General features: G+C 42.4%; 1 protein-coding gene across 4 annotated transcripts in view; it reads right to left on the reverse strand.

Moving 5' to 3' along the window:
• Positions 1 to 21,323, reverse strand: part of LOC119449678 (inositol polyphosphate-4-phosphatase type I A-like) — a 48,717-nt gene extending 27,394 nt beyond the window's left edge. For 2 of the 4 annotated variants that reach the window (XM_049665374.1, XM_049665373.1), the window contains exons 1-14: positions 20,893 to 21,323; positions 19,433 to 19,586; positions 19,142 to 19,206; positions 13,500 to 13,587; positions 11,515 to 11,730; positions 10,977 to 11,024; positions 9,808 to 9,926; positions 8,229 to 8,342; positions 6,230 to 6,309; positions 5,866 to 5,974; positions 5,126 to 5,325; positions 4,757 to 4,814; positions 2,679 to 2,889; positions 1,805 to 1,919 (exon numbers count right to left, since the gene is read on the reverse strand). In XM_049665374.1, coding sequence (XP_049521331.1) covers positions 1,805 to 1,919; positions 2,679 to 2,889; positions 4,757 to 4,814; positions 5,126 to 5,325; positions 5,866 to 5,974; positions 6,230 to 6,309; positions 8,229 to 8,342; positions 9,808 to 9,926; positions 10,977 to 11,024; positions 11,515 to 11,730; positions 13,500 to 13,587; positions 19,142 to 19,206; positions 19,433 to 19,550 — 1,541 coding nt within the window. In that variant the 5' untranslated portion in view covers positions 19,551 to 19,586; positions 20,893 to 21,323. Of the gene's footprint in view, positions 1 to 1,804; positions 1,920 to 2,678; positions 2,890 to 4,756; positions 4,815 to 5,125; positions 5,368 to 5,865; positions 5,975 to 6,229; positions 6,310 to 8,228; positions 8,343 to 9,807; positions 9,927 to 10,976; positions 11,025 to 11,514; positions 11,731 to 13,499; positions 13,588 to 19,141; positions 19,207 to 19,432; positions 19,587 to 19,839; positions 20,040 to 20,892 lie in introns of those variants that run through there. The other 2 variants (XM_049665371.1, XM_049665372.1) reach the window with 2 other exon arrangements.
• Positions 21,324 to 22,223: the final 900 nt, after the last annotated feature.

Here is a 22,223-nt window from a genome sequence, read left to right on the forward strand (position 1 = left end):
ACGTTGGCGTGAGGAAGCACGGCAGCAACAGCGAGCGAAGTGACCTTCGTGCTGTGTATCGCTTAACGCACACTGAGCGGCGAGAACGGAGCACGCACAAAGGTATAAGCCACCGCCGCACTGCTAGACTCAACCCTTGACACAGATCACTTTCAAGATAAGGCGCGCGCGACTGTGCAATGCGCAGGTGCAGCATTGCCCCCCTCCCTCCCCTCCACTGGCACCATGCGTGAGACGAAATACAGCGCGTTTCCTCCCCGCTTTCCCCCCTTGAACGCGGGAGATTGAGGCGCGATCATCGGCGCCGACGGCAAAAACGCACCTGGAGTGTCCATGTAATTGCTATCGCAATAAAAGTAGGAGACACGCGGTACAATTCAGCGTCCGATTCAGCGTCCGATACAACGTCTGATACGGCATCCGATGTGGCGTCCGATATGGCGCCTGATATGGCGCCTGATATGGCGCTTGATACAATCGTACCCGCCGGACGCCATATCAGACGCCGAATCGTACCATGTCTCTCCTACTTAACGGCAGCAAGTTCAGGGTGCATTCATTATGCGAGGAAAAGAAAAAACACACTTCTTCATTGGAAAAGTGGAGAGCGCGTTCATTATGTGAGTGTGTTCATTATGCGAGTAAATACAGAAAGCAATTTTGCGCCACAGAAGACAAAATTAATCAAAAGCCTTCGTTCAGTATACGCATAATACATACTCCTTACACATCCCTTTCCATTATGTAATCTGACACAGCATGGAGACTGCCATTTGAGATTAAAATTTGTCGCACACAGCATCTGCAACAAAGCCACCAAGCAAAAGTTAAACTCTTAATGAAATACAAACATTAGGCAAAATAAAGCAATTAATTAGTGCAAGAACTTCAAGGCACCACTTATACCAACAATGGAGCTTTCGTAACTGAAAAAGTGACATAAACACAGGATGGAACGGGCACTGATACTGTGAAAATGCCATACCAGCTCCTGATGATATCTATCAACAACAAAGTGTGTAAATTTTTTTCTTTTAACACGATAGCGTTAAGGGCCCCGTGTCGCAGAAAATCCGGCGTCGGTGTTGACATCGGCGTGGCGCGCCGACTTCCGCGGCGGAGAGACTCATTCTGAACCACCCTGACCATGCAGGCCCTCGGCGTGGCGCAAGGCATTAGCAAACAAAATTTCTCAAAGTAAAATTCATCAGAAAAATCGTGAAGTACGACTTAACTACAACCTACAGACATGATAGCGTCGGATTGTAATTTGAATGTACAAGAAAACATAATTCTGTTACGAGGAAACTCAAACACAAACCCCTTTTCCAGCATTTCTACCATACCAACAGCGGCGCGCTCGGGTAGGTTACTTGCGAAAACCCCATCCAGATGGCGCTCGCCTCCTCGGCGGCATAAAACGATAGCGGCATGCAGAGGCGAACGTGAAGAAAAAAGAAAGCTGCAGTTGCTGGGAAGCCTGACAAGCACTCGAATCTTTGAATGCTATCTCGTTCCACTCTTAAAAGACGAAGCTTAAGCGTCCTCTAGATTTTTTGTTTTGTTTACTTCTTTTTGCATCACTTTTAAGCACAGTTCAATGATGTACTTGCTTACTTTAAAGAAAGCTTATTAGCGACTGGCAAAAGCAGTTTTCTTAAAACCAACATCATTATTGCCAAAAAGATTAGGCATTGCAGTCTGCCTTCACACAAATGCAACGGTCACTTAGTAGACTGGAAAATGAATGATAATGCCAAGGGCTCCTGACAGGCTTGTTAAACAACACAAAAACATAACTCACTGTAGCAAGGGGTAAGCATTCTTGAGCTGATTGAGAAGTTTATGGAGGCCACCTTGCAGGAACTTTTGGGCATACGCAGTGAATGCCCCCACTGTGACCACATCGTAAACACATTCTGTAACAGATAAAGCATATTATGGAGGTGTTTACACTTAAAAAAACGACACTTACACTTAGAAAAACTACAGACATTCCGAATCACGTACCTTCAAGAGTTTCTATGTTCATTTCAATTTACTGTACGACCCCAAGTTATTTGTCACCCCTTCCTCCTGCAGGTGCAATTCCACAGAAATAGAAAAGTGGGCAATGTAGCAGTAAAACCAGTAAACAGTTGTACGCCAAGTGTACAGAATTCCCCTGAGTTTAATGGTGTCGCATGCTTACCACATGCCATCATCAACTAATTAAATTGTGTGGTTTTAACGTCCTGAAACTGCACAGCAGGTTATCAGAAGCGGCATAGTGGAAGGCTCCAGAATAATTTTGTCCACCTGGGGTTCTTTAATTCTAGCACCTAAATTGAAGTACACAAGCGTTTATGCAGTTCACACCCATCATAATGCAGCGAATCGAAGCTGTGTCCTCCTACCTACTCAACAAGGGAGCACCATAGCCATCGAGCCACTGCGACGGGTACTATTAGCAAATGTACACTTTCATAAAGAACATAACAAGTTTACAATAATACACCTCCAATGCAAACTGCTCAAGTGCAGAAACAAGTAAGCTATGACATTCTATGGACTGCAAGACTTTTTCATGGACAGGCTATGGCTCAGGTTAATATGGTAATTGTTTGAGGGAGAAGCTTTTTAACAACTGGTTAATTTTTTAACATTCTAAGAAATGCACCAAAGAAGATCGGACTCACTTTTGTGGCTAGTCGTGTTGTGGACCCAAAGCCTCTGCAGGTGCATGTTGACAGGGGCAAACTCGAGCGAAACCAACCCTTTGGATGCGGACGGTTTGAAGTGGGCCCCCCGCTGCTTGGCCAGGTTTTCCAGGGCCTCCGAATACGTGTTGATCCGCATCAGGTGCCTCTCTAAAGCTAAAATCTGCTTGGCTTGCCACTCCGGACTCAGCTGCAAGACAAGAGTTGAGGTAGCCAACATGCACCAGTACTTTAAACCTTTAAATGAATCCTAAAGAGCAATGTTTAATCAATCTGAAATCATAAACTACTCTTTGAAGATTATCTTTTTTTATGAGGTTGAAAAGTGTTGATTACTAGCCAAAAAAAAATAAATAAAGACCAATGTTTTTCTTTTTAGGTCTGGCAGCGTATGAACCGCACTGCCAGTACATCAGCATTACATCACATATTTTAAATTACTTTTGAGTGTTTGGGCCATTTCTGTGCGGAGAAATGGCTAAAACCAAACTTCAGTGCTTGGTTTCTCTAGAATGCAATGTAGGATTTTTACTGTGCCTCCGGTTCCAGGCTCATTCGCTAGTGCGAGGAAACCCTCGAATGCCTGTCCCTCGATCCTGCGCTGTTTTCCCAGGCGCCGCGGCTGCGTCCCGGGGCGTCATGCTACACGAGCCTCCAACTGGATTGTGGAGCGTGACGTAGGGAAGAAGCCCTCACTGGGCACCAGTTGTCGTGGCACGCGGGGGAGTCGAGCAGCGGGAAGGACAAGCGTCGGTCCCGAGAGGCAAGCAGCAGGGTACGTGAGCGACCATCTATTTATGTCCTCAACGCCCCGGCCTTGGAACATTCACGTGCTTTTTTGACGCAACACAGAACCTGCCTCGCCCCACCATTGGGGCCCCATCGGGGCCGCGGGCGCTGAGTGTGCTCCATCATTTTAAGTGCAGTTATGTATTTAATGGCGTAGTGTTCTAGGCAATAAATGCATGAACTGTCCTGGACGTCTCGTATTCCTGAGAGAGAGCTCCATACGCACGGCAAGAAACGGCCAGGCCTTTAGGCTCGGTGCTCGAGCCTGCGGTGGGTCTATCGCCGTACGCCGTAGTGCCACGTCATGAAGCCCCATTTTTGGGGCGATTTACCGACGTCACGCGGGAAGACGTAGAGCGAGCCCACAGCACTCATCCTCCTCTCCACAACACCGAGTTGGGAAGGATTTTTCTCAACATACTCAAATTGCGAAGCATTGCTGCCCCTCCTGCAGAATGCTTCCACATTGGATATTGTTCCGAGTGATGTGTAAACATTTTCTCTCTGCTTCACTATTCACTACTATGTAGGGTCATGTCATGCTGCTTTTCCATACAAAGCTGACAGCACTGCACACTAATGTTGCAAATTATACCTGAAGGCTGTGCTGTGTGAACATCAAATTTTAAGGCAGAATGCAAAGGTCTAAGTATCTAATTTCCTACTTTGTGCCGAGTACACTTTTCTTGACATCTACATATAGTGGCGATAACTACAGAAAGCCTTTGCGTAATGTATGTAATGTGTGCAATGTATGTAACGTACTACAGTTCTCAATAATTACACTCCATACACAAATACCTGGTAAAGTTTAAGATAGTTTATGCTGTGAGCAAATAAACAATCAAGAAACATCTTAGTATAAAGAAAGACTTCATATGGCCACCTATAGTAATCTGAATTATTTTGATTACAGAATGCTTCATACAGGATGCTGTGTTACTACTGCTACATTGTAAAGACCTTTGCTTTTCCCAATTTAAGCAACATCCATGCTAAACAAGACCAGTACACATAAGGAGTCCTAAATGCTATGACACTTATCCATTAGATACTTGTGTTTGGCGATAGACATGCCCAAAAGCTTGCCAAGAGTATAAAAAATCACGTTGTTACAAGCAGGTTCAAGGAAAAATACAATGTGCAAGCACAGATTTTTTAAATATGAGTTCCTTAGCTTATTGAACACTTGTAAATCACTATCGGTGACCCTTAGACAAGCTACAGGAATAACAGTGATCCTTGGTGAAGCAATTCGAAAGACGTACCTCTCTTAGATTAGTGACAGTGTCCATCAGCTGCTTTTCTTCATTTATCCACAGATTTCTGGTGTCATACAGAGAGACAACAAAGAAAGTTGAATGACATAACATCTTGATTCAATGGTAACATAAACTGAGTATAACTGGCAAATCAAGCGAGAGCATTTTTTTATTACAGCACTGTGCTTAAATAAAGTTAGCCAAATAAGAACCCTCCTTAAAGTGTTAAGTAGGTGGGACAAAAAAGAGATGCATTAAGTTGTGCTGCCTTCAGGCACAAGGCAGACATGGTTTGCTCTAGACAATGCCCTGCTTGACCAATGTAAAAAAGCTCCCAGTCTCCTTGATGAAAAATGGCTAGTAGGCAGCACTCACAATAGCAACTGTGGGAAGGAGAAGGACAGCTTGCTCTCGGCCATGATTTCATGCACTCGGAGTTCAGCTCCCAGGCCCGTGTGGAAACGATATGTCTTGGAGACGAGGCCATCAAAAATAATCCGGAGCTGGGCGTGCAGAGGTGTGCAGGCGCGACGCGGAATGCACGCTGGCAACGAGTAAGTGCGACGCCGGTCAGCCTGCAAACATGAGGAGTCACCATTGCAGCTGCTGTGCTTCGACTGAAATGCATCATGCATCATGCAGCAAGCGTAAATTTGAAAATTCAAAGCAAGTGATCATCAGGCGGGGTTAGGGATCATCGGGCACGAGGTTAGTGGTTTAATTCTTGGCCACAACCACAGGTGCATTCTGATAGGGGCGGAATATAAAAATGCTTGTGTAGCATGCTTTGGGTACCCATTAAAGAACCCTATGCAGTAAAATTTCATACAGATCCCCCCACTACAGCATCCCTCATAGCTTACTGTGCAGTTCTTGGACGTCAAACCCCACAATTTAATTAAATTTGAACAGCTTAAAAGCCTCTCTGGCAAGTACACCATAAAGAAATGAGGAAGGGCCACCCATGAAACTCCTCACAAACAACTTTTTTGGAGTAAGCACTGCCTTTAAGGAACAGTCTTAGTGATCATTTTGCCATGTGTTAGTCTTTCTTCAGTAGTTAAAGCTGCACTCTTTACAAACTGCATTAACTCAATCAATATCTCTCATCTTACCGTAGGCCAGAAAAGGTCCCGTGCATCCTTTTTGCTTGTCAGCATAAGCTCAGGTTCGAGTTCCCTAGCAGTCACAGTCACAAAACCCACATTTTCATAGGACGGTGATCTGCAGATCAAAGAAAGTAAAAAAAAAGCTAGAACCATTTTATGACAAACATGACGAACATTTATTTAAGCCGAACTACTTCACAGAAGCTGATCTTGGCAGAAGTGCAGTGAATATTTGGGATCAAACTAAACAAAGAAATTATGGCTTAAGACAAAGTTTGTTTTAAAGAAGGGTCTGTTCTGCTGCAAACACCTCCCGGTCAAATGTGCCGTTAAAAAACTTGACAAAATTTTTAAAAGAAGTTAGGCTTACATGAGGGCAAGACGGAGGAAGCAGCCAGGCATCTGGACTAGTGTGCCGAGGGCAAATGTGGCTTCGCCTAGCAGAGTTTTCTGAAAAGCAGAAATGACAAGCACTCAATATAGGTAAATAGGAAGCTCACAAAATGTCCCTGCAATCTACCCTATATTCATTTAACAAATTTGGGGCCTAATTTCGAGGATGCAGCTTATACGCGAGCAAAAGTTAAGTACAGTAGAACCTCACTGATGTAATCTCGTTACGTACGATTTTGCGGCGCCAATGTTCACGATCGAGAACACAAAAATGACCCAATATAGTTACGCATCTTTTACCGGTACATACGTTACCGGAAAACACAATCTTTTGGTACCAACGTTCAGTACATCACTAAACTGTGATCGTATGATACGTTTTCCGGCCGCCAGATCCCACGTAAACAAGAAACGGTGCAAGGTGTACACGATCAAAAACAGTAGCCGCCCACCGCAGCAGCTTCCTCGCAATATACTCACCCGCCCGTCTCACATAAAAACGCCGGTGCGCACTCAGTTTCCTATTCCGGTGTCAGCCAATCTCCTCCTGGGTCGTTGCACCCTGCATTCACAGCTATCGCCGCCAACCCTATTGTGATAAGCATCTTCACCTATCTGTTTCACAGGGCGTGGGGCGTAGTGTTGTTGGAAGCATACCGCACGCTTTTAATGGGTGATAACCCAAACGCGCCGCCATTCCCTGCTGCAGGCAGCGCAAGGTCAGTGCCATGTTTGGCACTGGTGAAATCGTAGGCATTGTATTCCGTTGTCGCCTACCAGCTCGATTTCGTTTTGATATCCCTTCACCATCTTAAACACTACGCAATAGGAAAATGGCAACGTGCATCTTGGTTTCGCTCAGGCCCCACTAGCTCAACGTGCGTCGGCGTTCTGTGCGACAACAATTCGCGCTGAGTGGGCACGTCAAATCTTCCCGTCAAAATGCCCTGCTCAAGGAAGCTGCTGACCCAGGCCGAATTTGAGGAGCGCCAACGTAAGCTTGCCGAAACCGCAAAAACGACGACGCGCCTCTCAGGCTGCTTCGGCTCCCCCAGCTCAGCGCGCATTGGCGTCTCATGCTGAAATGATTCGTGTAATGCCTCTCATTACGTAGATGACAACTAGAGTTGAGTCTGTCAATTTTTTTGTGACTTCAGATCGTATGTTTTCCCAATTAGTACATATTTTCTAGCATATTTTTTTTTTTTCAGCACGTATGAGCAGGTTCTAAATTTGTATTTGCTTTGAAAAGCTGATTTTCTTGACACCATGTGTGACAACCATGGGAAGTCTTAACTTTAGTTTTGTTTGCAACAGCTACGAAACTATACATAGTGGAAGACCGTAGAAGGAGAGATGCCTTTACTTTTAGGTAGTGTCAAAGCTAAACAAAAGGCCAGTAAGCATTGCCCCTATGCTACCCACAACACCACTGTCGAAGGAACAGGCCCATCTAAGCACACCACCCAGAAATTCAATACTCAACCACTCAAATCAATAAAGAGCAATTATCAATCAATCAATAATTTATTTTCACTTAGTAGAAAGGAATTGTTGATTTTATTCCCAATAGAACCGAGCCAAGTGGCATTAACGTTTTAGCCGAGGAATGAATTTTCTACTGGAAAAGAGTGCCTTGCCGACTTTTTAAGTTAAGGTTCTTGGGCATACTTTTGTTGGCGTTTTCTCACCACATCATGATGTTCACCAATTACACAGGTAATAAAATTGGCTGGAATTTCTCATATGGTCCATTCACCAAAAAGGAAAAGGGTTGCTGTCATTCTTCATGCACAAAAGCCAACTTGACAGAGCAAGCAAGTTTAATAAATTATCTCGTTATCTTGCACATTCTGCAAGCACACATGAAAAAAAAAAAAAAAGATTCTGTAAAAATGAATGGAAATAACTTCATTAGACAAGTGGGCTTCAATGTGTCACTACGGAGATAAAGAAAATGAAAACTTGTCACTCACAGTGGACGTGACTCGCTCCCTGACATCGTAAACACACAGCTTGACTTCGGTGGTCGCACATGCTTGCTTTTTTAGGAATCCCACAGTGGTCAGGAAACATGGGTTGCTGCTCCTCTGCCCAGAGAAATGAGTACAGAGCACATTTATATGCGGATTATTGCTGCCACTGAGTTCAAAGAAACATGTACACCCATGGCTTTCTCAGCAATTTCCTGGCCAAATTATTACAGGTCACATTGGGGGAAGCTCCATTTCAAGCCCCAAAATTGGCCAGAAAATTGTACTTTCAGTTTTGTCATTTTCATGTTTGCGAGACACTTGATTTCCATCAGTTTTATTCCAGAAGGCTCCAAGACCCTTAATTTCCATAAGATTTTATAGGTCTTGTCCCAATAAAGAAGCTTTGAAATGTGTTTCCTTGATTTCTCAAAACAACAATTTTGACACACTTGATATTTTAAAGAGAAAATAGGTTCTGTTCTATTTTAGCTATCGTAATCTTCTTTTTCTTACCTAAAGGATAAATGCATGGAGTGCATTTCCAACTTTAGTCCAACTTTAGCTTAATATTGCTTTCCAAATTTTCTTTAATGGTTATATGGTTCACATGCCAAAATGGCATTTTTTTTCAACCAGCTTTGATGGGCTCTAACTCCAGTTCAAATTGACCCAAGACATTGGCTTATATCTTAGCACACACCTTAAACGTTCTAGATTATTTCTATATCCTAACCACTACGTTGTTTTTTTTTTTTCTTTATCTAGATGCTATTTTTTCTTTTATACAACAGAACACAGTTTCTATGGCCTATCAGGAACTGAGTGTCCTCAAAAATATGTTCTCAAAAACAAAATTTTTGAATCAGCACATCAATATACACAACGTGTGCAAACTTGATTAAGATCTACCTACAAATAGGAACGTTGGCTTTCAAGTGTACCATCCCACCTTAACAATCGCTGCCTAACCATGCACTTCATATTAACGCTGACACAACACAGCCTTGGAGGGAAAATATGGAGCTTTTCTAAATTAAATTATGGGGTTTTACGTGCTAAAACCACGATGTGATTATGAGGCACGTCGTAGTGAGGGACTCTGGAATAATTTGGACCACCTGGGGTACTTTAACATGTGCCTAAATCTAAGTACAGCAAAGCTTTTCTGTCTAGTACTTACCACACAGCAGCCATATCTTCAGAGCAATCAAGTTATGTTGTGAATTAAAGCTAATATATTGTCGCAGGACAATTGAGCTAACCGGCTGACTGAGGAAGATGTAAACGTTTGGCCAGTGGGCCTCTTCGATTCGTCGTCCCAGACTGTCCCAAACGCTGCATACGCAACACTCATTGGCTGAAAGCACTGTTTCTGGCAGCCTGGGACTGTCAGGGATGGATAAATGAAGACCCCCAGTGAAGATAACAAGGCACAAGTTAACGAATCTATTTGCCATCTTTAGTTTTTTAAACATATTATTATGTATGTAGTTTAACCACTTGTGTTTCTCTACACCACAATATGCTAAAGGCAAATGTGACAAATGCAGTCTGAAGAGCTGCTTCTTTGAAAACTTACTTCAACAACTTCTGTCTGAGCAAACTTGCTCCACAGTCCATGTCGAGGCCTTCCAGTAAGAACGACAACAAGTGGGTTGGGGGCCTGGCCGTCAGCGTCGCAGCGCAAGTTGTCGCATGCTGCATGTGGTATGAAAAAAATAAACGTCTCTAAAAAGTCCATTCATTAATTCATTAAGTTAAATCGAACTCTACAAAAGGTGTAAGCAGATTGACAAATGCTCCGATTCCTTGTAATACAGCAGTGCTGAACTTGCATCTATACACAAATTCATTGGTGAAGATGAGCAAGAAAAGCAATATAGAAATTAAGATCAATAAATAATACAAACGAAGAATAAAACCCATTTGAATACATCATAAAGGAAGTAAACAAAAAAGAGAGACTTCTGTGGGCACCTAATATGTTGAAAAGGTGGCGAGCAAAGTTGCAACCTGGTACTAGCTATTCCTGTTCCAGTTAAATGCCAGGAAACATGTTAAAGGAGCCATGAAACACTTTTTTTAAGTAATCGTAACAAGACACCACTATTATAATACATCGCCTCATGAATCTCCCGCCGGAAAAAGCTTTAGAATCCTTCAAACACAAGCGAAGTTATCGGACCGATGAGCCGCTCTCTGTCTCCTTTCATTTCCACTAGCGTGCTGGAAGCTACACAGGGGAGACAGCAAGTGGGGCGCGAGAAAGCAATCCCCGCTGGCTCCACCCAAAGGTTGAATGTCTTGGCAGCAAGGCGGCTTGTGGCGGCACCCCATAGCGGCCGTGGTAATTTTGTCCATAATACCATAATTTTGTCTCAAATCCCCCGTCTTTAATATTTAGTACTGCTGAAACACCTGGTATATAATGCCTTCATCGTCAATCCATGCCTGTGTTGCGTTAAACCTAAATGCTGCGATGTGGTAAAACTTCAAAATAATTCAATACGTTAACCTCCCAAGCACTCATGCCTCGCTGCTGTTTCTTCTGGCACTACACTGTTTTTAAGTATTCATCTCTTCCAATAAATATAAAATTATTTCAGTGGCCTATTTTGGCGTTTCCTTTACTTCTTTATTTACTTCTCAAGGGCACCCTTCTTTCTCTCTCTCAGAAAATTAGAGAGAGAAATAAATGTAAGTGGCATTATTCAAAAATGCTAAGTATAAAAATGACAATTCACTCACCAAGCCCGAGTTCAAGAAATGGCTCGTTTTGGAGTGGGTCTTTCTTGTCTGCAAAATAAACAGTATCGATCATCAGTTATACGGTTAAAGATAAATTTTTTACTAGTATCTGGTGCTATATCTTGCTAAGAACTAAAGAGCAAATGAAAGTGCCGGGACGAATTAACATTTACTTGATGTATTCTTGAACAAACTGGAACAACTAGCTTACAACGACTTAGCAGCAATCCTACTAAGTGACTACCTCATGGGATTCACAGACTCTGTTGAAATTTGATGACAAGGCCAATCAGTAGCCATAAGAACATTTTCCAGTTACTTCAAAATATTCCACTAATTTATCTTGGATACATTGCCTTCTCAGTTCCAAATGTCTACTGGGTTAATGTGACTTGTGCTTTAGGAGAAAGTCGAAACCAACTCAGAGTAAAAATAAGTTTTAATCTTCCAAAACAAACCAAATTGACTGAATACTAGTAGCAGCTTGCAATAATATGACCAAAAGATGCAGCCCTCCAAATGCCTGCTGCTGACTCACTAGAAGATGCGTCCCCATCCTGCGAGCGCTTCCCAGATGGCCCGCTGTACAGGCCAGGATCGGATTCTCGCTGACGTGACAGGAGACGAGCGCGGAGAATTTGCACTTCCTCGCGCACATGCTCGTAGCTAGAGTCCCGTAGGACGCTCGTCCATGCCTCGCGCTCCGACGAGCCTTGGGCTGCCATGTGTGTGGCCAGCTCGTCCCCTTCAAAGGCTGCACAGCATTTTCAGGGCTCATTCATTGCAGACATAGCAGATCTTCACAAATCTAAGCCACATGCACAATGACAAGCCTCAGAGAAGAGAATAAATCTGCAACCCCACCTGGCTTTCTCAATTATTTGTTTTCATGGCTTGCTGCTGTGACAGTTGCTAAATGTAAGAGTGCAAAACACACAGAGACGGAGCTGAACACCCCAGTACTCTGGTGTTCCATCTCAGGGTCAGTTTCATGCTCTTACATCTAGCAACACGATACCAACACGGCCAAACATCCACTCTTGTTGCTATAACTTGTCGTTATGTTCACCTTAATAATTCAATTAAATTATGGGGTATAACACCCCAAAGCAACACACAGGCTATCATAAATGCCGTAGTGGGGTGCCTTGGATTAATTTTGACCACCTGAGGCCTAAAGTGCACCTAAAGCTGAATACATGAGCATTTTGGCACTCTGCCCCCATCAAAATGCAGCTGCCATGGCTGGGAATCGAACCCACGACCTTGTGCTCAGCAGCAGAATGTCATATCCACTGAGTCACTGTGGCAAGTATATCACAATCACCTTGTTATTGTGGTAACTGTGGTTGTTGTGGTGTTGTCATGTGCAAATTGAACCTAAGCTGAGAAATGGCAACTTTAAATTATTAAGACAGCTGTTCTTGTGCTTTTTTTTATATTGCAGGGAAATAGCTTCCAGTCTTAACAGTGGTACCAAGGTTCTAGTGCAATGGACCTTTATCATATTTTTTCCTAAGAGACCTTTAAACAATGAATCTAGTAAAGTTAATGTGCCCTTCTAGTTTGCTGCAGTATAGTCACAGCGTTTACAAAAAAAAAAAAAGACACGCATGTCCATGCTCGTTAAAATTGTCGTGTCCCCTTACTTTAGAGACAATTAATGCCACTTCAGGGTAACCTTTATATTACAGAACAGCTTATAATATTCAACACAGAACCAGCTTTGTGATAGGGCCGGTATTACGTTAAAAGAAGTATGATGCCACTAGAATTCTTTATCACAATTGTTAATGCCTTATGACTGTTACGAGTGCTGAACAGACACTTAACCAACCTCTACATGGTTGCCTGAAGCAACTACTGAGACCAAATACTACAATTACAAACTGTTTAACAATGCCAGTTTGCAGTGTGGTCTGGATGGACTTGGTCATCTTGACAGCTATAACATCTTGACAGAACCCATAATACCGCTATAATAAAGAAGTCTGTGCATATAACTACATACTACAATGCTGGCATTTTTGTAAATGTAATCCCGCACAAGTGTCAATGCTCTCTTTCAATGTGCTACTCATCGTCCGCATCACTCTGCCCAACATGTTCAATATGACCCCAATAACTGTGCCAATTGATTAATACCACATACAAGCTCACTGAGGTCAGATGATATGAGTATTCAATAAACACAGAACAAAAAAAAAAAAAAAAAAACAGGTGCTGTCTAATAAGAAGAATCTGAATGAAAGAAAAAAGCCAAATGGATGTTTATAAATCAACATGAAAAAAACACAAACACACTACTTTATTGCTTTCTTTTTCTCAGCCTGGTGAAAAGAAACAATCCATAACTCATGGTCACCCAATTTTCAAGAAATTCAGGCATTCTTGCAAAATTTGAATCGCTCCAATAGCTCTATCACCTAATATAAAGCACAGAAACAAACAAAAAGAATTATTTAGGCCACGTTTCATTCCCCAAAGCAGATTGACCCGGGATGTCATGCGAATGCAACTCACCAACGGTGAAACAATAGAGGCCTCCGGAAATGGGGCCATCCTTCACAGAATGTCGCTCGAGAACAATCACTCCAACTGGTTCGGAACACTGCAAGAATAAAAAGCACACATTTTTTTTTCCCTTCTCCACGGCACACTGAGCCAGGTCTTTTACATCAAAATGACACGTTCTGTAGGCTAGAATGCAGCAGTCAGCTGGATGAAAAGAATTGTGCATATTTCTGCACAGAATGTCCCAATTTCATTGCTGATTAACCAATCTGTTGAAAATTCATTTTTATTGCATCACTTTGCTTTCAGTGCCACTCACAGCAGACAATATATACCTAGGTTCTAAATTTATCAGCGGGTTTCACAGCATTTCCAAATGTGAACTCCATGCCTCAAACTAGAAAAATGACAAAGGCACAGGTAAAAAATTGCCTTTCTCACAGTGTTCCATTAAAACAACCTGTCATCTGCGAGCTGTTCATAATTGGTAATAACAACACAAGAACAGAAGCCAGCAACATGACTACACACTGGCAATGTCGAAGGTCAGCAACTTTCAAAGTGTTATTCTTCACTAGCTTTTCTTCTAACAGATTTCATCCCTAAAACCAGATTTTAACACGAAAGTGTTTTATGCCGGGTTTCACGACTGATTTCCGGCAACGGATGTAACGTCGGCCATCTAGGAGTGGTGAGGCGAAGTACTGCATCGTGAAGCTAACGAGTGCCGACAGGGAACACTTCAATAGTCACAGTGCTGTGGAGACTCCAGCGCGCTGTAGCCATAGAATAAAGAAACAAGTGTAAACGGCTTCGTGACTTTGTATTCATTTTGAATGAAGTACTGTGTAATAAATAATAAACATTATTAAAACTGTCCGACAGCAGGATTCGAACCCAGGGCCTCTAGCACAGAAACCGGACATTTAAACCATTACGCCACGGACGCATGCACTGACATGCGACTTAGAATGCCCTTATCAATTTCTCGCAGGCAAGTCAGCGTGTTGAGACGCCTGGCGCGTTTCAGCTCCGTTCGCCAACAGGACGCCCCGCACGAAGCAAACATGCAACACTGTTGCCGTCCCAAGTCGTGCGCCTTTCGCTGCAGCGGACCGCGAGTTCATGAAGCAAACATGCAACAGCTTCTGAAGACATGTTTCACTTTCATGTTCGACCAATTCCTATGAAAGAGGGAATCAACCTTAATTTACAGCTGTGGTTTAGCAAGAGATGTGTATGACACATAAAGCATATTTCAAGCATGATTATTTCTCTTAGTTCTTGCGATTCTGAGAAATGCACTTGGAATGTCTAATTGTAGAAAATACACTAAACTGGGAAATGTGTTTTTAAAATGAGACGGCAGGAGGCTGCTAGGCTTTAAGAAGGTGTAGGAGTAGGAGTAGGAGCAGTGTTAGAATGTTTCAGGGAAATAAAAGTAATAATGAAGTATGCCATCGACAACATGATAAATATATGTTACATTGACTGCCGTTCATTGAAACATGCCTTGGATCATTACAATTAATGTTCTTCGTGCAAAACAAGGCAAGAAAGAGAAACCCGCTGCACTTACACATGCAAGTAAAAATGACTTCAACATATTGCCCTTTTTGTTTAGCTAATGCTATACACCAAGTGGCACTAGCAAAACACATGGCGTGCTTTACAGGCAGTAGCTTGTCACATATGCACTACCACATATGAACGCCTTGCTTGTTCTTAATACGCACTTGAGCCATGTGCAATGCAGAAGCCAGATACTACTTATACTGAGATTTACAAACAGCAGTGCAAAGTGAAATATGCTACTTTGCAGGAGATCATCAGCCTTGGTGACTCAGTGGCCATTGCATTCTGCAGTTATGTACAAGGTTTGCATCTTCATTACTGGCCTGAGCAGCCACATTCTGAATGCGCTGAAAGGCCATAACACTCGTGTACCTGAATTTTGGTATTATGTTAGAGGAATAAAATGTTAAATTTAGGCCTAACCAATATGTGTAATTTCGTTTCCCCCATCTCCAGTTTATGTTACACTGGCATAGTTTTCACTCTTATGCTTAGATAAGAGTCCATGCCACCTTTAGAGACCATCAGAGTGGTATAGCTTTACATTATCGCGATAAAATGCTTAGCAACACGACATTGCACTCTCGAGCAACTGCGCTTCTCGAATGTTCTATTCAAAATTTCCCTGTCGGGTTTCATTGCATGAGTACTGTAATGACTGGGTGTCACATGTAAGAGGCCGCCGGTGGCGCGAAAAAGAAGCCTCTTACATGTGACACTGGGGTGGCATTGTTAAATGTCAAAGTCCAAATTTGTCCAAAGCTTTCTCCTACGGCATCCCTCTTAATCTACAGAGCAGCTCCGCAACGTAATCGCCCCCTTTTCTATGCCGCTGTCATTTTTATGCATTCCCTCTCCTCTAAAAGCAGTAAAGTTTGTACCATCCTGACATCATCTTCGTGGATGTTGCAGATTTCAGCCAACAAAACTGCGTGGCCGAAGTTTTAATGCTACATGAGGGACAATTAGCAGAACTCAGTAAAGCTAGCTACCCTGAAATGTTGCTTTCCAACCAAAAGCCTTCGCCCTCACCCACCGTTGTAATTATTTGCAGGGGAACGTCTCTGTAGCACAAACAGGACCCCATAAGGCCCTGGAAGAAGCTTCCACAGGAAGGAACTTGGAAAAACAGCGATTTGTTTTGAAGATTGTGAGCAGAGTTGGGGAGAATGCATTTCCCGATAGGAATAATGCTTTCCACTTCAATAAGGCAGAAACTAAAGCTGGTTGGTGTAGCATAGTTCAGGTTTTGGCAGACCTCGGGAAACCAGAGGTTAGGCAAAGCACATCTGTGTGTCCTTTTCCTTAAGCTTCCTCTAAGCAAATGTTTCTCAAAATCGAAACTGAAATACTTTCCACGTTGGTGTCTTCTGAAGAACAGGTGCGAGAAAGTGAGGACTATTGTACTTGTATGAAATTTCGAGGTCAGTGAAAAAAAAAAAATTATAAACATACGAAAGCAACGTCATTTATAGCTACACAACACAATCCTATCACCTTCTCATTTGAACATTCCCCTCAAAAACGGACATGGTCGATACAAAAATGTGGTCAGTAGAATACATTTTGAATGGAAAAAATATTTAAGGGGATTTACAATTTTAGAATGTAGCAAATTGCAAACTGCTGTGAAGTTAGCACACCTTATATCTATGTCCAAGTATATTTTATTTCCTGGGATGTTAAATAAGATGACAGTTATTTGCACCATCCGAACAAATCTCACCAGCAACTTGAGCTTACACGTAGTAACGTGGACTGCATCCATTACCTATGGCAGATGTAAAAGGAGGTCTGTGCTGAGAGCCGAGTTGGTGCTTCTTGCCTTCAAGATGAATTCTTAATTAAGGCATGGGCACTGGCCAGAACCGCTCTTTAATGATGTCTTGTCAGCCGCTAGTGGTGTGATGAAAATGAGATTTTTTAACAGCGTGCCACAGGATGAAGAAAAGAGGCACAGGACAACGCTCTGCTCTGTGTCTCTTTTTTTTTTGTCCCATGTCGTGCTGTTCAAAACTACTGTTTGAAAAAATTAGGTGTTTTCAAAGGTGGTTTTCATGCATGTACAATATGCTGAGGTCTGTTGTATTAATCCAATATATATATATATATATATATATATAATTTTTTTTCCCGCATGAGTGTTGAAAGCCACAGAACCAGGGACAAGCGTACAAGGTGGATGACTATCTATTCACTCAGCACTCTCTAGCCTGTTCAATCCAGCCTGCAGCTTTGATTGATATATGGGGTTTCTACATCCCAAAATTGCAGACTGGGTTATAACAGACCGCACAGTGGAGAGTTATGGACTTAATTTTCACCACTGGAGTTCTTTACATGGACCTAAATCTAAACACACGAGTGTTTTTACATTTCACCCCAATCAAGATGCAACTGCTTCAGCCAGGGATCAAACTTATGACCATATGCTCAGCCATAGAATGCTATAGCCACTGGGCAGGTGGCTAGCAGCACATGTTATAGTCCGTCAATTCAAGTCAGCTTTGGCAAATTGAATAAACAATAGATGCTGGAGAGAGAAAAAGCATGCTACTAGGCTTTTTCATAAGAATGGGAATGTATGATGTCATTTTCCTTGAAATTCCTGCTTTATTTCTTCTATTTTGTGAAGTTTCAAAATAAGAAATGAATTATGTGGCATAACTATTTACTAAGATTCTCTACAACAAGTTAACCATATCCGTGATTTGTGCTAATCATTCTGTTTCACAGCAGAGTCAGATTTCCTGCAACCTTAAATTTGCAATTTTTCACAAATGTTTTTTTTTTTTTTTTAGAAAATTTTTGCTTGAGTTGGAAGCATTTTTTCTAGTAGCAGATTAAGCAACAAATGATTTGTGACACTATATTAATGTATCAGACTTATTATTTGAGTTATTTGACATATTTGCTATAGTAATATGAGTGCCTTCAAAAGGTTTCGATATGAGCAAGCATACACTATTTCCTGAGACAGGCATCTGTTAAATGAAAGGATTACGAAATAAACTTCAAGATGATTTCAGTGTGGGGTGGGCAACCAGGGGGGTTTTTCTGCATGTGTCCACTCAGTGGACTGTCCATTTCAGCGTGCTCTTAATGGATAGATCTCGACAGCTGGTGGTGGTGATTGGCGCCTGCCCTATCAGCTTTCCGCTCTATCCAATCAGTGTGTATTGAAATGGACAGTCCGCTTAGTGGACAATTACAGAGTACCCTCCCCTGATGTCTCATACTATTAGGTGTATTCCAGAGATCCAGCAATCTTATCATTCTGAGAAGGTGAAAAATTGCATCATCCAATTTTTGCACAAATATTGATAGCTCTGAGGTTCTATTTGTCAACGCAGCTGCACGAAAGAAATGATGACAGCACTCGATCTATCCAGTACACGGAAACACCAATTCAACTAGTCGGTCTGTATCTTAGCTGCTCTATAAACAAATTCAATATATAAAATGTAAAAGAATTAAAGCCAATGTTCTTGTAAGAATTAATTGATTTACCTGCAACCTTCAATCCACCCTGCAATTCTTGATTGCGACCCTCAATTGTCCTGTGAAGGGTGTGGTTACCTTATTTCAGTGTGTGTTACAGGATGCTTCAACAATTAACTTTTGAGTTGACACTGGAAGTCATCTAAAGTATGGACCTCACAGCACTTTCTCAATGTGGTATAGTGGTATAAAGTCCCACATTACACATAGCCATGCATAGAGGCAACAGCAAAAGTTAATCAGTCAGGTTGCTGCTCAATGTTATCATATAAGCATAAGCCATTGCTGCGAACTTGACTGGGTATGAATTTTCCGGAAATATTAATGGTGAATATATTAATGGTGAATGTCATGTTCACAATTGCTGACCGCAACAAATACACCTGTGTGAGTTTAGGTGAGTTTATGTGGTTCCCATAACACACTGATACCAGGAAATCACAGCGAAACAAATACGGTGTTGGTAGCCACCTTGTAATGATAATTACATCTCAAAACATTGCTTAACTTAGCACAGAGCACGACAGTTTTAATCCCTGACCAAAGCCGAACAATTAATTTAGAAGCACACTTACCGGATCTTTCGTCTTGTAGTAGAAAAAAAGGTTGCCTCTTAACCGGCACCACCGTTCCGTGAATACTGCATTAAGATCGAGAAATGTAATTAGTTAGGCAGTACGTAATATCTGTCAAGCAGAACGAAAGCGTCTGCTTCAGTGCGCCTTCAGATTATGATTAAAAACCGCGCAAGATCCGTTGCATGCAACGTGCCCTGTAGCCCATGACAGCATCATGTTTCAAAACCAACTTCAACAGGCGGCTGTAATGTAAGCAGGTCGAGAGACAAACGAATACAATTAGTTTACCATCATTTCGCCTGAAAAGTCCTTCCTGTCGCTCCTTGATGAAGAGCACGCCCTCCTTTTCGAATTTGTACGACGGCTGTGATGCGACGGCGGCGATTTCCTTGGCATTGAATCGCATTGGCAGCGAAATTCATCGGGTCCGGCTCAAAGCAACCTGTAAAGAGGTTAATCTCTTGCGCTATCAATTGCGCTACAACACGATCAATGCGGAAGGTGCTCTGACCAATGGGGTTATACTATAGATGGCATACCACTGCTTTATACGCTACACTGTCTCTTGGATACCGTGTACTTTACAAAAACAGATATCAGACCACCGCGTGCGAAAAGCGCAGTAAGATAGCGCAGACAGCTGACTGAATGTTCGGACGATCGTCCGGATCGACAAGTGCGAGCCAGCAACTTACCGCACCGTTGTTCCTTTTCCTACGATCACTGCGACTTTAACGTACGAGCGAAACATTTGCGAACGAAACCGACGAAACCTACGCAAGTATGTGGGTTCTTTAGGAGCCCAAAACGCGTTCCACAAACAAAAATACGCTTCAAACGAGAACTAATGCCAGCGCACAGCCGACGAGCAAGCCGGATGACCGGTATCACTGTCTCGCATAAGGCAAAATAGGCAATAACGTTACATGTAATAAGATGTTCAATATTAGTAAAAACAACTACCATTAGTTCAGCTTAGATTTATTATTTAATTAAGCGTCAGCTTTCCACAGTGTGCACAGAAGCGCGGCGCATCACATTATCATCATCATCATCAATCGAAACACTGTGTCGGCCCATGTGGCGCTTTACAGCTATCCGCTGAAAAACGCTTGTGCGGTTTATTAGCCGCATTTCGCTCCCGAAAAGCCTGCCAGCTGCATTATTTTTCTCCGGCATCATCCGCGTTACCATGAACTCCGAAGAAGAGCTCAAGAGTTTTATTGAAGGGGAGACCCAAAGGCAACGATACCAGTACCTTGTGCACGATCTCACGGAAAAGTGCTGGGATGCTTGCATCGAAAAACCAGGCGCCAGGATGGACGCGAAGACGGAGAACTGCATTCAGAACTGCGTCAACAGGTTCATTGACACAACAAACCTCATTGTCGAGCGTCTAGGGAAAACGTCCGTGCAGTCGGAGCTCATTCAGTGAACTTTCGTTTACCAACGACGCCACGGGCCCTGATGGGTTGAAACTAGATACCTGGAGAACTGTCGCCCACATATTGCGATTGCTGTGGCAATAAATGCTTATTTCATCGGTGTTCTTTCATACTTTATAGTCTTTGTGTACGTCTTCGTGTACTCTACGAATACGGGACCTGTCGGTGCTACTAGGTTGAACAACTTGTGCATCAAGTGCTTTGCTCCTGTGGCAACGCGAGATGCTCGACACCTGCTTTGGAAGTGTCCTGGAAAGCGGGCGATCAGGCTTAAGATAAAGACTGGACTGAAGCCAGTCTCACCTGAAAACTATAGCCGTATTGGTGACGGACAATAAGTTTGCAAACATTGCTGCAGTTCCTGCACGATGCCCAGTACGAAGCTTCCATTTGACTATTTTATTCCTCACAATTTGCAACAACTTTTGCTAGCACCACTCGCAAACGTGTCAGCATGGGAGATTTTTACCTCGTGGTCAGAACTGGATTGCGTCATGCGGCAGTGCCCTTAAACCAGCCAATCCACAAAGAACCTAAAGCCACAAATCATTGCGGTGACAGCATTAATAAAACCACATGTTCAAATATTAAAGTGTGCAGTAAAATCAAAGACATAATTGCATCCTGCCTCAAGGGCAGGATGCATAGTTGCTGCAACAGCAGTCAATGTGTAATGTTTGTATTACCAATACACAAATTAGTGCAAAATCGCAAGTTCGATGTTTGGAAAATACAATAATAAGTGATAAAAATAGATTACCCACATGAAAGTAGCCCCACCAGATTCCTCTTATTGCTGAAGAGCGTAAAAGTCTGTTGAAAAATTCACACAACAGTTACAGATTCCAGTTTCTTTTTTTATTGACTTCAAGCAGCTCCAACACAAGCAAGCAATAATTCAGACAGCCTATTTTAGTTCCATTATTACAAAAATAATGCGCATCACTCCATCAGCTTGTTAATGGCAGCTAATGCTTGTGTAGCAAAAACAAGGTCCATGATGCAAACTACGGCACAAAATGAACTGCAAGGAACACAAATGAATACTACAGCAGCCAGATAAGGTTAGCACTGGTAAGCTAATCTAGTACACTGGTTCTCAAACTTTTGGCTGTTACTGGTAACTTTTAAAAATTATTCATGGTTGTCCTCACTCTAGGATATCATCACAAAGTGCACACAGTCATGAACAACCAAGTGCTATTACTGTATTTTCACATGTACAACTCACTGCCATGAGTTGCATGATACTAACAGAAAACAGGAGCAATAGCTTTTATAACACTAAAAAAAGAAAAAAAAAAGAAGGTAGTTTTGGAGCTTTAATTTGTACCGACAATCGTGCTGCACAGATTTATTAAGTTTTAAATAGTGATTGTGCCGTTACTTGCGTGAATTTATGCAGACTTTCCGGTTCTACCGTGGCTTATACGGCAGATGCACATTATATGTATACCTGACAATGCAGTGTATTTCATTCTGCCAGGTTTACATTCTAGCTTGCTTTATGCGAGTAACAACTGACAATCAATAATAAAGTCATTTAATGGTATTGTCCGGCAATTTCAAACCCACAGAAAAGTGACATTATATATAAAAAGTGCTTGTCAGTAAAGCTATGCTGATCGTAACAG

This window comes from Dermacentor silvarum, chromosome 4 (assembly GCF_013339745.2).
Source record: "Dermacentor silvarum isolate Dsil-2018 chromosome 4, BIME_Dsil_1.4, whole genome shotgun sequence".
NCBI lineage: Eukaryota > Metazoa > Arthropoda > Arachnida > Ixodida > Ixodidae > Dermacentor > Dermacentor silvarum.